The sequence below is a fragment of the Perissodus microlepis genome, chromosome 1, assembly GCF_051167445.1.
Source record: "Perissodus microlepis isolate ML-2025 ecotype Zambia chromosome 1, ASM5116744v1, whole genome shotgun sequence".
NCBI classification, from domain to species: Eukaryota; Metazoa; Chordata; class Actinopteri; order Cichliformes; family Cichlidae; genus Perissodus; species Perissodus microlepis.
Genome location: NC_140461.1, coordinates 18,074,565 through 18,089,062, shown reverse-complemented (window position 1 = coordinate 18,089,062; position 14,498 = coordinate 18,074,565). Strand labels below are relative to the sequence as shown.

Here is a 14,498-nt window from a genome sequence, read left to right as displayed (position 1 = left end):
GAAAATAGGAAGACCACAGAGAAGATTGGTGGATGTAATGAAGGGGGACATGTGAGGACATTATCTGGTGGCCCCTAAAGAGAAAAGCTGAAAAAAGAAGACTGAAAGAGTCAGTTTGTTCTAATGGCCCATTGTACAACAGACATCAATTTGTCCTTAAACCTTCATTCTGTCTGTAGCCACACCTCCACTTTTTCAATCTGTGAGTACTTGTTTATTTCCACCTTCCTTAAATATGCCTCAGCTCCATATTTAACTTAGGAAATTATGGCAACTTGCCATTTCAAAAGGTAAACAGACATTAACCTGTTTTGAGACAGGACAATACAACAATTTCCTGATTTGACTTCTCATAACATCCTCAAAATGAACAAGCAGAAATCTGTTGCATATAGTATATATCAAAGTCTTTCTCAACTGACTTTTTTCCTCCTTATAATAAAACTTGTGCCAAAGTTTTTGTTTTGTTTTCTTTTAATAATTTGCTTATCAAAATGACCAGCTATAGCAGGAAGATGCCTCCATTTCTGTTATATCAGATGTATATTTATATTTATAGACCAGTCTCCACAAACACGTATTTTGAGCACTTTGTCGCATTTTAAGAATTCCACAACCAAACAAAACAACGTCGATTACTGGACACATGAAAACGCAAAAATAGTTAAAATCCTGCGTTTATCCTGCTTTTATTTTGAAATGTTCCCCAGACCGGGAATCGCGGTTCTGTTAGTTGCTGTGGCAACAAGGATGTCCCTCTGTCTGTCACTGTTTTCTCCGTTGCTGCTTGTGCTGCGCTGGCGACGCCACCGTGAACCCATCGGAAAAAAACAGATATGACGTTTTGGAAGGAGAGCACTGAGGGAAGTACCGACTTCTCCTTCAGCCGTGGCCGTAAGCCGGGGGTGGCGGCTCGGTGAAGCCTCTCATTGGGCCGTTAAATCTATCAGGTGCAGGAACTCCGAGAACCGTTTGTCTAAGTTTGACCGAGGCGAGGAGGAGTGGGAGGAGGATGAGGAGGAGTGGGAGGAGGATGAGGAGGAGGTGGGGGGGAAAGCATGTGGCACTTTTTCCTCCAGACTTCCACAACAAAACGTTGCAGCTGGCACAACCGGGAGAGCCGCCGAGAAGAACCCCGTACGTTAAATGACGCCGCAACTAAACAGCGCAACACAACTGTAGTTCATTATAAACGCAAGAAAAGACAAGCAGACACATCTGATTGTACAGTTTAGAGCTAGTTTAAATTAGTTAAGTTTAGTGAAGTCCTCCCATCACAGAAAACACGAGGTTATTAAAAGCTAAAAAAAAGTGTCCCTTTAGCCTTAGCAGCGGGACGCGTATGGTTAGCATGGTTGGGTAAGATGTTTACAGATGTGCTGCATTCACGGCTCATGTTTTAAGATGCCTGTGATAAAATGTAGGGACAGCTTCTCCTTCACCAACACCAAATGCTCTTAAAAACGGTTCCCCCTTAAAATATACATGTATAAAGTTAATATTTTATGTATATAATATCACACACGGTCCAAAATGCCCTCCTCCCCATAAAAAAAAGACGGCAATATGTTTGTTTGTTTTTTTAAAAAAGGAAAGTCATCCCATGTTATTTCATCTAATTCTTCCCACCTGATCATCCCAGAGCTACATGAAAGAAATTCCAAAGAAAGATGCACTTCCTACTGGGAGCTATGCAAAATTTCAGGTTCCTACTGTCTATAGTTTGATCAAACAAAAAAACATTTTTTTTAAAAATGAAGGAATGAATGTGACTGAGTACATGTCAGCCCTGGTTAACACAGAATGATGGATGCTTGCAAATATTTGGATGTCTTATCTCTGACAGCCGAGTTGGAGGCCCGTAGAAACCACAGTTTTGCATGCAGGGGCCTGATATTTTAGTTACAGCTCGTCAGAGCGCATTTTCATACAACTGCCGTACAGTATTCCCCAGGTATGCCACTATGTACCAAATATTTTAACTTTCTTGTTATGTTCTCTCGAATTTTCCCTATATGAATTTTTAAAATGCTCATACAGGGCAGGCAAAGATTGTTTCAGAGGCAGAGCAGCATGCTTTAATTCATTTACTGTTACCTCAAAGTCCAGCAGGAAGTTTTTTCCTGGTCAAGAATAGAGGCTGTGTGCTGGGTGCCATTACAAAACATACTGTATGTGTTGTAAATGATGCCAAACATACTGTAGACATTTTTTTTAAGTCATGCTGGGAAAATGAGGAACAACACCAGATTTTTTTTGGTAAATGACTGAGCTCAAGTGTTTGTCTGGGTAGTTTAATTAAAAAAAAAAAAAATCTTGAAACACCCCTGCCTTCATCCCTTCAAATATTTTATTTTGAGAAAACTGATGACAGTAAGGACCTGCAATTTTGTATAATTCTTATTAAGAAATGCACTTTTTTATTTTATTATTGTTTTTTTTTTTTTTCGTTTGTTTGTTTTTTACCTGCAGTTCTTTTTGTTCCTTTCTTCAGGCAAGAAGAAGAAGAAGAAGGGTTATTCATCTCTTATGAATTGAGATGGAATAACCCAATAAAACAGGAGGACCTTCGGTGTTGCACAAACTATGAAAGCTTGTTTTTGCCAACCCAAAAAAGAAAAGAATGCCATTCACAACTCTGAGAAGCTAATTCTCAGAACTTTTTTGTGTTTTATATATATATATATATAAAACACAAAAAAGTGGATTTTGGATGCCAACAAATGTTTGGTTGGTTGTGTTTTTTCTGTGGCAAAAACAAGCTTCCATAACAAACCACTGGTGCTCAAGGAGGGGAAGAAAAACAGGAAAACGCTAAATGGAAAAATTACAACCAAAAACAGGCATTAAAAAACGAAATTTTAAAAATCCAGGTCCAGGACGTCACAGGCAGTTTGCAATAAATAATAAAGGCTTTTATATTATTTTAGTACCCAAAACACCCTCAGCTTCCACCTTCTGGCTGTTGAAACACAAAGAGGCCCTGTGATGTGTTTTTCAACCTTTTTTTGTAAGCAAGGATGGAAATGAAGAACCTCTAGTGAGAGATTTAAGGGAAGGGGTGTCTATAACTTATAAAAGAAAGTCAAAGATTGGCAGAAAACCACCTTTTTAAACCTCAGACAACAGCCAGAGAGAGACTCAGGTGCAGTGTATGGCCAGTGACACTTGCATCTGAAGGCCAGAGTGTGCCAGCACTATAACTAACAGCATGAGTATGATTAGACAGATAAGGATGTCGCTTGGTTTTTAATTTCTGACATGAAAACAGTCAAATGTAAGTTAATCAGCAAGTTAGTGTTCTTCGTTGATAATTTAACAAGACAGCTCATCTGCTGATTGGCTGATTGCTGCTGTGTGTTAACTCAGGTATTCGCTAGAGTTAAAAACAAAGTGTCTCTCATTTGGTGTGACATTTATAGTTTGTGATACGCTTTTCATATGAGAGTGAGTGAAAAGTGTGACACTACACTATTTCAGACATGTAAGCTGATCCATCCACCCTCTGGACAGATCCCGGTCGATTGCAGGGCCTGCAGCCAGTTTAGAATCACTACTCAACCTAACGTGCATGTTTTTGCGCTGTTTTGCACAGCAAGACTCCAGCAGGCCACTGGATTTGAACCTAGGACCTTCTTGCTGTGAGGTGACTGAGGTGACCACCTTAACGTTAAAACAGATTGGCTTAAATTGTCATCAAGCACTCTTTTGATGAGGTGTATAGCTTTAGCATTGTGCCCATGGGCAGCAAAGGGTCCCCACGCTTCGTGGCTGAGGTTTTTATCCTGGAAAACTGTCTTTGGTCTGGATCAAGCATCAAGTGTTTGCCTACAGATTTAACAAACTAGTTTAGCTCTAAAGTTCTTTTTGGAGATTTGTTTCATGGCACGACTCCCATGGAAGCCCAATCTGTGCCAGACTTTGACGCCAACAACTGCTTGCAGATTCCTTGGTGAAGTGTGGGGGCTGAGGTTTCTGGCACAACTTCACCTTCTTCTAAAATGTTCAGAGAGGAGCGGTTAAAACTCCCATCTCGCTTTTAGACTAAGGAACAACTTTATTGTTTGACGTACGCATTTTGGCTGATGGCCTTGTATTTATATACCTCCATATGTACCCACCTGTTTGAAAATTGCTAGGGTGGCCAGTCCTGAACCAGTTTAAACTGTCTTCTCCACAGCAGGGAGATATATTTCAAACAGTTTCATTTCTCAGACTCATAAACACCCCTCCATGAATGGCTACCTTACCATGATGGAGAAGTTTGTGTGTGGCTTTTGTCCCCTGGTAGGGCATCCCAAGGCAAATTTGTCCTAGTTGATGGGACAGATGAAGAGCAATTCACAAGACCCAAATGAAGGGGAAGAAATCAAGGTTTAGTTTACCCTCCCTTGAACAGGATTCTCATGGCCTCACATGGGCCTGTTGCAGGTGCAATGTATGTCGGGTGGTGGTCAAGGGCAGAGGCCCTGATGGTCCAATGCCCAGCTATCGAGGCTAACTGTTGGGACATGGAACCCTGGGCAGAGATTATGCCTCTCTGCTGGCCTGGGAATGCCTTAGTATTCACCGGATAAGCTGGAGGAGTGGCTGGGGAGACAAAAGGTCCTGGCTTCTTTGCTTAGGCTGCTGCTCCCGCAACCTGGCCCCAAATAAGGGGAAGAAAATAGATGGATGGAGACTCCACAGCCCTTTCTGAAGGCCTTAGTGAGCTAACGCTTTGATAGTAAAAAGAAAAGCAGACACTAAACATCCAGTTTGAATAAGATGGGTGCCACGTGTGAATGCCAGTACTCCATGGATAGTATCACCCAAAAGCATTAAGTGAGGCTGCTGAGTATGCTAACTAACAGGACAAAAAAATCTACTTTTTAAAGTAATGCATTAAAATACCCTGCAGATGTTTACTCCTTTTGTTGGTGCACATACAAAAATGAGATTATTTTAGTTAAATCAGGCATGTGGTAAATTAAAATGGCAGCAGTGGCAGTGAAAAGCATTTTATAATCGGCCCCAGCGTGCCTTTCTCACATGATAAAAATTCACGGGACAAGTCACATGCAATGGAAGTGGTCATTAATTTTGGATCCTGCTGCTGCTGCACGTTCACTGAAGCTAAAGATTAAACAGAGTTGAGAATTTTATTATTGGAGGCTGATCAGACTGATCCCACAAAGATCCCAATTAGTGTAAGAAAACCATGAGTGAGTGTGTGAGCATGGACGTAAAATCTTAATGACTTTATAGTGATTAAAATCCACAGCTTCAAATTTAAGAGATACACTCTGGGTCACAAATCTTCAGCAGTTTATTTGTAAAAAGAGTATTTTAGTAAATCAGTTATGCTAGAATAAGGTCCAAATTATGACTCATTTATAATGTGAAATGTTATCAATTGTATCATCTCTCACATTTATATATAAATGTCTGTGAGAGCACGCTGAGCTTTGCCAGGTTTTGACTGCATTACCTGTATCCGGCTGAGGAAGACAGCGAGTAGAAGGAACAGAGAGGAAGGTGCAGCAGTGAGTCATATCTTTAGGCACAGCTGTGTTTGTGTTTTGACACCTTTAGACTTTGTAAAAGATGGATGCAGCCACAGTGCAGTGATGTCGTCCAGCAGTCAGGGAGATCCCTTGTGAGGTCTGATGTTGAGCATTTCCATTGGTGAACTAAGAAGCAAGATTTGGGCATGCCCAGGTAACTTTGAGTTTAGCTCTGGGTTTTAATTATTACCAAGACAAAGACTTCTTACTGCAGTACATCGCCATGGTAACTTATGCTGCTGACTTCACTTCTCTGGAAAGTACCATCATTCCTGGGAAATGCCTCAGACCTCTGTTGACCGTGTCAAATTTACAGGTAAACAGCATTTAAGTTCTTTATATATTACATTACTCTCAGGTCATTAAACTGCACCAGGACTGGCAGCCAAAGAAATAAAAATCTGAAACTTTAATGGAATAACTATAACCCATCACGTTCTTCTAGTGATACAGATGAGTCTTGTTAACTTGCATAATGTGCTTGGTTTTTTTTTTTGCTTTCCTTCCTAGCTTCAAAAAGGGTTAACTTCAGTTTTACTGACCAAAGGACTTAAAATGCAAACACACACACACACACACACAGCTGACTGTGTTTCCTTTAGCCTGGATTATGTGAGCAACTTCAAATTTTTCCTAATACTGGAGTTTCCTTTCTTCTTTTAAAAACACATTTAAAAACCCAAAAAATAAATAAATATAATACAAAAAAATATCACTCTGCTGCCAGTATGATTGTGACTTCACGTGAATATGCCAATAGACAGAGTGATAAACAAATGAGATCACTTTGCCTGATTGGAAGGGAAAGTGAAGCCAGCTAAATGGCAACCCCGAATATGATATCCCTATGTGAATTTGCGTCAAGTCCAAACACAAGCGAAGTGGTATATCTAACCAATCTCAAGGTCGTTTATCCTTTTTGACTTGAACTGGGACCAGTTTACAAAACGATCATCATATTGTGTTGATTACGACTCAAAACTAGCAACTGAGATAATAAACTCAGCAGGAAACTGTTTACTGAGCTCAAACAAATGTACTCAGTTTTGCACCCTCTGCTGGCCAGGAGAAAGACTTGGGGGGGGGGGGGGGGGGGGGTTAAACACATCTGGACTGGTTTTACCTTTCACTAACGACCACCTTTTATATACAGTTTATGTTAATGACATCCACTACCAGCCCACCAGAGCCCGTTTCCCAAATATTCTTTAGGACATACAAATAAAGATTTAAAAAAAAATTAATATCAATGTTTCCATTTAATAAAATATATTTGCAAGCAAAATAAACCGACATTTCTGTTTTATCGCTCTGTTTCTTAGCCAATTTTAATAAACAATTATTCAAGCAAACGTTTTGCCATGAGTGCGCCACTAACGTTAATTACTCAGCCAAACCAGACTTTTAAAAACAGTTATTGCAGCTGCAGAAACCTAAAGTCTCGTGTCTACTAGTCTCATTTATTGGTTGTGCAGTTGTACATCTGTTCTCATCTGCCACACAGTTATTAAAAGGTCATTCAAGCTGCTACGTAGCTTTGCATCGCCAATGGTACAAAAGGGAAACAACAACTCAAAGTGGAATGGCTACACGAGAGAGCGAAAACAACCATCTTTTCATCAACTCATCAATGTTTAGTACATATACATCATCTACAGGTGTAACAGTAGCAAGAAAGGAGCATGAGAGAAGCAGTCTATTAAGCTTTAAAAACTAGAATATGCTTAAAAAGGGATTTACTAACCACAGAGAAAGAAAAAGAAATACCATTCAAAATACTCTTTTCAAAAAAAAAAAATAAAAAAATATCTTGAAGTGGCTGTGACTAGCAGCAGTATCAAAAGTCCCCTTTATTTAAAATGTATTTCCGCAATCAATTTTTTCAAAAGACTTTCAACTCTGGGCTTAGTTTACATGTTTTTGGCATCACGCTGCTCTTAAGTGAAACCCCAGAAGACAATTTTCCTCTGCAGTTTTACTAGACAGCACTTTCCTATTTACCAACGCTTCACTGATAAATATGATCTGGATTTTAACACCATGTGCACTATGTACAAAACTAAAACTAAACTTAAAGAACGATTAGGATGCCTTTGCAGATTTTGAGGTCGGAAATGTATCCAGAATAGAATTGGATGAGATGAGGCTATCTCATCATCTTGAAATGAACTGAATTGTGATTTTTGACAAGAGGGGAAACCCCCCCCAAAAACAAGAAAACAAAAAGGGTAAGATACTCCCGTGAACTACAGCCACTCCAAAATTAACTGCCATGAGTTTTTGGTTGGTAAATCATTGCTTAAAAAACAAACAAACATGGGGAAAAAAAAAAAAACAAAACAAAACAAAAAAAAAAACCCCTCTTTTCACTCATCCGAGTCACGTATCAATACATGATTTAAAAAGCAAATCTTAAATTACAACAGTGATGTTTTTGTCTGTGGAGGACTTTTGTTATCTTAAATGCCAAGAATTAAACTGCAGAATTAATAAAAGGGATGGGTTTTGTTTTTCCTTTTTAAAAACAGGGTTGACCCTCACACCCATCACCGGTCCATCATGCTGAGGATCATCTCAGGAGTCAGGTCCCCGTTCGGAGGGGCTTCAGACAGCTGCCCCGCCTGCGTAGCACCCTCTCCCTGGGTCAGCTCCTCCATCTGGATGGTCGACTTCCCTCCACCCACCACCACCTCCTGTGCGGCCTCATTGCCATCATCGTCTTGGTCGGCTCCGACCTCCTCCTTCTTCACAATGATGTCGTCGACCTCTCCGGTGGCCTCGTCCTCCACACGAATGATAGCAGCCGCTGTTTAGGACAATTTCAGGTCAGACTAAAGACACACCTTTTCAAATTGGTACATTTGTTTAAAGGGTACTTTGTTATATGTGAAAAATCCAACACTACACACTACGAGTTAAATGACATCAAAAACGGTCACCAATTAAACACTTACTGTCTGGTTTGCTCTTTGGGGGGCGCCCACGCTTCCTCTTGACTGGTGGCTCCACTGGGGCTGGGATAGGGACAACAGGCGAGGCCTGCTCCACCTCCATCTCAGTCAGCATATCCTCTTCCTCCTCTACCTCATCAAGCTCGCCCTCTATATTTTTTTTTAAAAAAAGGGGGGGGGAAACAATAACTTGTTAGACTTGATCACATTTTCTTGCACAGCCTTAAAAATCAAGATCTGCAACAATTTAATGTAGCACCCAAACCTCTTTGACAGGCTCCTAAATATTTACTTAAGACACTGATTATTTGTATATCAGCTTTTCAAGCACTTGTGTACGAGACCTGTGTCGTCGTCATCATCATCCCTCCTGGACTGCATCTTCCTCTTCCTGCCACGTCGTCCCTTTTTGGGTGGTGGAGTTCCGTTTTCTTCTAAAGAAGCGTCACCTGTACAGCTGTCAGCATGACGTAGCATCGTGTTCTGTGGAGCAAAAAACACAGAACCGTCACACCTCTGTGACATACGCACACAAACAACCCTCTCATGTGTGCACTATGATCTCAAGGATCAGTCCTACCCTGCGAGTGAATGTCTTGCTACATTTGTTACAGACGAAGGCAGTGGGGATGAAGTTAGGATCGTGGTAACGCTTGAAGTGCATGTCCAGGAGCTGCTTCTGACGGAAAGTTTTGTCACACTGGCTGCAGGCGAATGGCTTCTCCCCTGTGTGCGTGCGCTTGTGCATTATCATGTGGCGTTCCTGTTGGGTAACAGAACAAAAGACATTTAACGTTTGTTTAGCAGTAAAATAAACAGCAGGAGCATAACGTATTCCAGCCCAACACGGACCTGTCTGCAGCAGTAGTCACACTGGTCACATCTGAAACGCTTCTCATTCTTGTGAGTCTTCTGGTGCTGAATGAGAGCATAGCGCTCATGAAACACAGCATCGCAGTAACGACATTTCTTCCCCGTCTCAATAAATGAATGCTGTTTTCTCAGGTGAACACCTAAGATGGAGACAAAGGCATAAAAATCCAGTCAGATAAATGTCATATTGCCTTGTTATAGAGATAAAGACCCCCTGAAATATTCTGTTTCTCAACACAGGGCAATCCACTAACTGAGAGCAACATGTTTACGTTCCTTTAACTGTCCTTCTGCATGCAGTTTGAAGTAGAAATAGTCTCAAATCACTCACCAAGATCACTTTTACGTGCAATGACGGTATCACAGTGTGGGCAGTGAAACTTTGCCACATTCTCTGTGTGTTTCTGCAGGATGTGCATCTTCATGGTGCCGCTTTGTGTGAAACGAGCATGGCAGATGTAGCACTCATATGGCTTCTCACCTGCAACAGAAGAAGACGAGTCAGCTACTCTCCTAAAAAACTGGAGCTAAAACACACTTTGACTGAAAATCTAAGAGGATTTTACCAGAGTGTGTCCTCATGTGTCTCTTCAGCTTATAAGTGTCTCTGCTGGCATAGCTGCACAGACTGCACTGGAAGGGTCGCTCCCCTGTGTGAGAGCGGATGTGCCTTTTCAACTTGCTCACCTGGGAAAAGAGACACATTAGCCTTTATCCCATGGTATAGAGACCAGGTTGATGCCCAATTAAATAACTAATATAACTCACCTCGACACTGGAATAGTCGCACATGGAGCACTTAAAAGGCTTCTCGTGTGTGTGCTTGTAGCGACGATGACGCACTAACTCACCGCTGGTCACAAACGCCATGTCGCAATCTGTGCATTTATGTGGCCGAGTGCCTTTAAACGAAGAAGAAAATCAGAACTGTATATTAACTGCTGGTGTAGCTGAAATCTGAAATACAACACTGGATGAAAAGGAGATAAATGCCCACTAACTTTTGCAGTAATAATAAGTAAACACTCTGAAAGTTTACTTCCTCGCTCACCAAGTCCATCTAGCAAATTGTTTCCGTTTCTGTAATTTCTCCAAATACCTGTGTGTGTGTTGAGGTGGTTTCTCAGCAGTGTGACTGTTCTGAACGCTCTCCCGCACAAGTGACATTTATGCGGCCTCTCATCTGTGTGGCTCTTCATGTGTCGGTCCAAGTTAGAGCGCCGTGGGCAGGTGTAGCTGCACAGCTCACACTGGAAAGTCTTCTTAACACCTGGACACAGAGATGTTCAATTTAGCACTGGGAAAGAAGAAGAAAAAAAATCTCTTGCAAGTTTTCGTGTAACTTGATCAAAGTCTAACCTTTTTTCTTGATCTTTGTGGGCTTCGGGGGCTTCATGTTGCCCACAACCTTCTCAGCATTAACCTCTGACAGCAGTCCCTCCTGCTGCTCTTCCTCAAAGTCGTACACAGAAACATCCATGTCACGATCACCTTCTGCATAGCGCAGGCGACTCTTCTTTCCCTTCTTTGCTTTACGGACAGCAGTAATGGGCTGGTAGTCAGGGTCCTTTGTCCACTCTGGGTCGTCTTGCAGGGGCACAGAGGTCTCCACCTCTGCTGGCTCTTCCTCCTCTTCTTCCTCCTCCACCCTTGTCCCTTGGAGCTCCTCGTGGGCTGCCTGGAGCTCCTCCTGCTCTACAGTCTCCACTTCACCATTTGCGCCCACTTTAACTACCTAGTGTAGGAATATGACAAATGAATCCTACTGGAACAAAGACTTCACTGAAAATCAAAGACAATCAAAAGCACCGGGTAGCCTCAAGTCATTTCTCACCTGGAAGCCCTCAGGTAAAGGAAGAGTGTGACAAATAACTGGCTCTGCATCCTTGTTAGCCGCTGACGTCTCAACATAAGTAGCCTGGAGCCCGTCTACAGTTGTAGTTGTGACAGGTACCTGCACAAGCTGAAGCTGACCCAGACCTAATGCTGCACCTGCTTGCTCCTCCATGTTCACCACCTGTGAAGAGAAACTGGACTTTATCGTTTGATGGCAAAAATAAAAGACCTGACATAGATAATCTGGCTAAAAAGTTTAAACCGTGCTCTTTACAAACCTGGAGCGTGATGATCTGGCCCTCGTCTCCACCTGAAACTGTCATTGTGCCGCCTCCCTCCAACACCTCTGTCTTCATTTGTAGAAGAGTTGGGTCTAGAGCATCCATCACCATCATCTCCATGTTACCAGCGACTTCACCCTGCGTCAAGGCCTCTCCACCCTCTGGCAGGACCTTTCCATCTGTCACCTGAGCGGACTCCATGGAAACAACCTCGGCCTCCATGGCAATGAGCCAACAAATGCGCTAAACAGAAAGAACGTGAATATCTTTAGCAAAAGGAAAGACTGATGTGATGGAGAATTGTTTGTAACCAAAAAGTGCTTTTTTTTTTTTTTTTTTTTTTAAATTTGATCCCCTCCCTTCCTTTGCCCTCTGGCTAAACTGAAACAACGGGATGGCTTTCAGTAAATCCAGACATGTTTAGACCAGATGATGAAAGCACCTAGATTAACTGAACAAACAATTAAAAAAAAAAATAAAAATCCTTGTATCAATATTTGCCTGTGCGCTGAAAACATTCCCAGTGTTTGGTTTTCCTTTTCCTGAATGTGCAGTATGACAAAAAGTGCTGCCAGCAGAATACAAAAGTTTTCCATTTCCAGGATATCAATTACACCCATTTAAACTGGCAACTTTAGAAAAAAACAGTTTAGTGTGTAAAACTGTCCACAGTTTGTTTTGGGTTTTTTGGGGCTTATACACCAAACTCCGTTTCCCTTGTCCTTTGCTTGGAGTTGATGTCAGATGAGCAGCATGTTGTTGTTATTTTACTTTTTTAAAACAAAACAAAACACAAAATAAAACAAACAAACAAACAAACCCCACCTCTGCTAGGGATGAGTGATGCCCCATTTTCACCAGGGCCACCAACTAGTAACTAGAGTTGATTTAATGCCTCAACCCAACATGTTCTCTGTTTTCATTTATTTTGTGCTTTCTCATCTGAACATACATACCAAACAGCGCTCAATGCATTTTGTACAAAGTATTTTAACGTTTTTCATTTACTGGTCACCATATGTGGAGAGGGCCAGCTAGCTGCAGTTGTGTGTGATGACAAGAAACCTTGTTTTAGTTAAAGGGTTCCACATAAAGTACCTGTTCAGATAGTTTAAACGTGAAGAAAAGCTCTCCTCTTCAACTGATCAGATGGGTTGTTTTACACAGCACAATTAAAAGGCTAAAATGAAAGCTGTCTCTATTCAGATTAACTTTAAGTTCGCCACAGGTTTAAATGTGCAAGCTTTAAACAATACACTAGATTTATTTAACAGTTTTATTTATAATGTAAAACAAATCGCTTAATAAATTATGCTATAGTTTTACAGATTAAGTTCCCGGGATTTAGCTTTGCTTTTTGTGAGTCAGTAAAAGTATACAAGGGACCAATAAAAGTCTCATCTCCTGGACTTGGGCCCAGTAGAGACCATGTTAAGACTCACCAGAGTACTAAAAACTATCATATTTAGACTCTTTACACTAAGCACGTACAGCCATTACGCAATGACACCCCGCACAAGCCAGAGTTCGAGGAGTCCGGGTCATGTAAACTAGCACCTGAGCCAGAGTGAAACTCTGGTGGACGATGCAGTAACCGTAACCGTTTTTAATAACTGCGATGCAACTGTTTAAAAGAGTCTTCATTCCTGCCTTCCAGTGGTTATCTGGTTTGGCTGAACGCTGATAGGTTTTGACTGTGAGCCAGTAACAGAAATCACATTTAGTCCGATGCTTCAGGAAGCATTTGTTCGCTTGTGTGTGAATTTTTTAAATCTAAAAATCCGTTCTCCTCCATTCTGTTCTTATCAATTCACAGGACATCGTCCAACAGATGATGTATAGTTTAATAGGCGAAATAAAACTACTTAAATACTGTCTCGTGTTAGTTGGTTAACTCGGGAGGCGCGAGTACGTCTGAAAACAGGAAACAAAGGGCACGATAAGATGGACGTCAGGCCTGAACAAACTTAAAACAGGAACACCGATAAATACAGCCATCCCTGTGCACATACATCGAAATATCGGTCAAAAACCAACAAAATGCTCAACTGAAACAGGGAGTTACATTTTATAGACGGATTTAGTGCATTTTAGATAACGATAGAGGGAGACAAACACCCCCCGCCAGCCGCCTGGCCGGTAAGCCCTACCGTGACACCTAGAGGCCGGCGACGGCTCCTACAAAAACGTTTCCGCGTTTGGAGGCAAAGTAAAAGCCCTACTTACTCCTGGTTTCTTCCTTTCCTCGTTATGTTCACTTGGAAGCTCAGCGCCTACAGTAGCTCCTTTCAGTCCCGCAGCGGACGGCCGTAAGTGCTCCGCGCCGGGCTAATAATTTTCTCCCGCTTTGGAAGAGTGGGCCTAACATACAAAATGGCGGCCCATAAGAGCCATTGCGCCTGCGCAACTAGGTGCCCGGGGAGTAAAGAGGAGGGATCGGGATGTTGCTGTGGGTGATGGGCGCCAGATTTGAATTCAGGCGTGGGCGTGGCAACCACGGAGACGGTTATTAAAAGGGAGAGGTTATTGATTAGTTTTCTGATCTGCTATCAGTTTTTTTCCATCGGGAGTGACCTTTAAACATTCAACAGCATCGAGTCAAGATTAGGAATAACGTTTGCTGGATGATTAAAGCAGTTCATCCAGTTAGCCACTGGAGGGCGGCATGAAAGTGTCAAATGGGGGTTTACAACATTAACACAAATGAATTCGTGAGTGATAATTAGCTGCATAGTGTATGTAAGATGAAAAGAAAACCTATTTAGACTGTTGCCATGGGAAAGTGAGCTCCTGGACCCTAGCTTTTAGGGCGTTTCAATTATAGCCCACCATTAATTATTTGGTTCAAAGGTTTTTTAGTTAACTAACACCAAACTAGAAACAATAACTATGTATAAAATATTTAAGTCATATGAAATAAAATAAAAAAGCAGCTAAAATTAAACGGGAAATCTTTTATTTTAGCCTTTGTTTACTAAGACTTGGAACTGGGACCTGGAACTAAACACAAA

General features: G+C 41.6%; 1 protein-coding gene across 1 annotated transcript; it reads right to left on the bottom strand.

Annotated features, from left to right (window-relative positions):
* Positions 1 to 6,786: 6,786 nt before the first annotated feature.
* LOC146393693 (transcriptional repressor CTCF-like) lies at positions 6,787 to 13,883 on the bottom strand. Its single transcript, XM_084932999.1, has 13 exons — positions 13,714 to 13,883; positions 11,485 to 11,730; positions 11,205 to 11,387; positions 10,730 to 11,105; positions 10,470 to 10,640; positions 10,139 to 10,272; positions 9,937 to 10,057; positions 9,702 to 9,851; positions 9,350 to 9,510; positions 9,078 to 9,260; positions 8,842 to 8,980; positions 8,501 to 8,647; positions 6,787 to 8,352 (listed from the first exon to the last, which is right to left on the bottom strand). The coding sequence occupies exons 2-13, from the start codon at positions 11,707 to 11,709 to the stop codon at positions 8,093 to 8,095; spliced, it is 2,250 nt and encodes a 749-aa protein (XP_084789125.1). The 5' UTR covers positions 11,710 to 11,730; positions 13,714 to 13,883; the 3' UTR covers positions 6,787 to 8,092.
* Between the last annotated feature and the right edge of the window lie 615 nt (positions 13,884 to 14,498).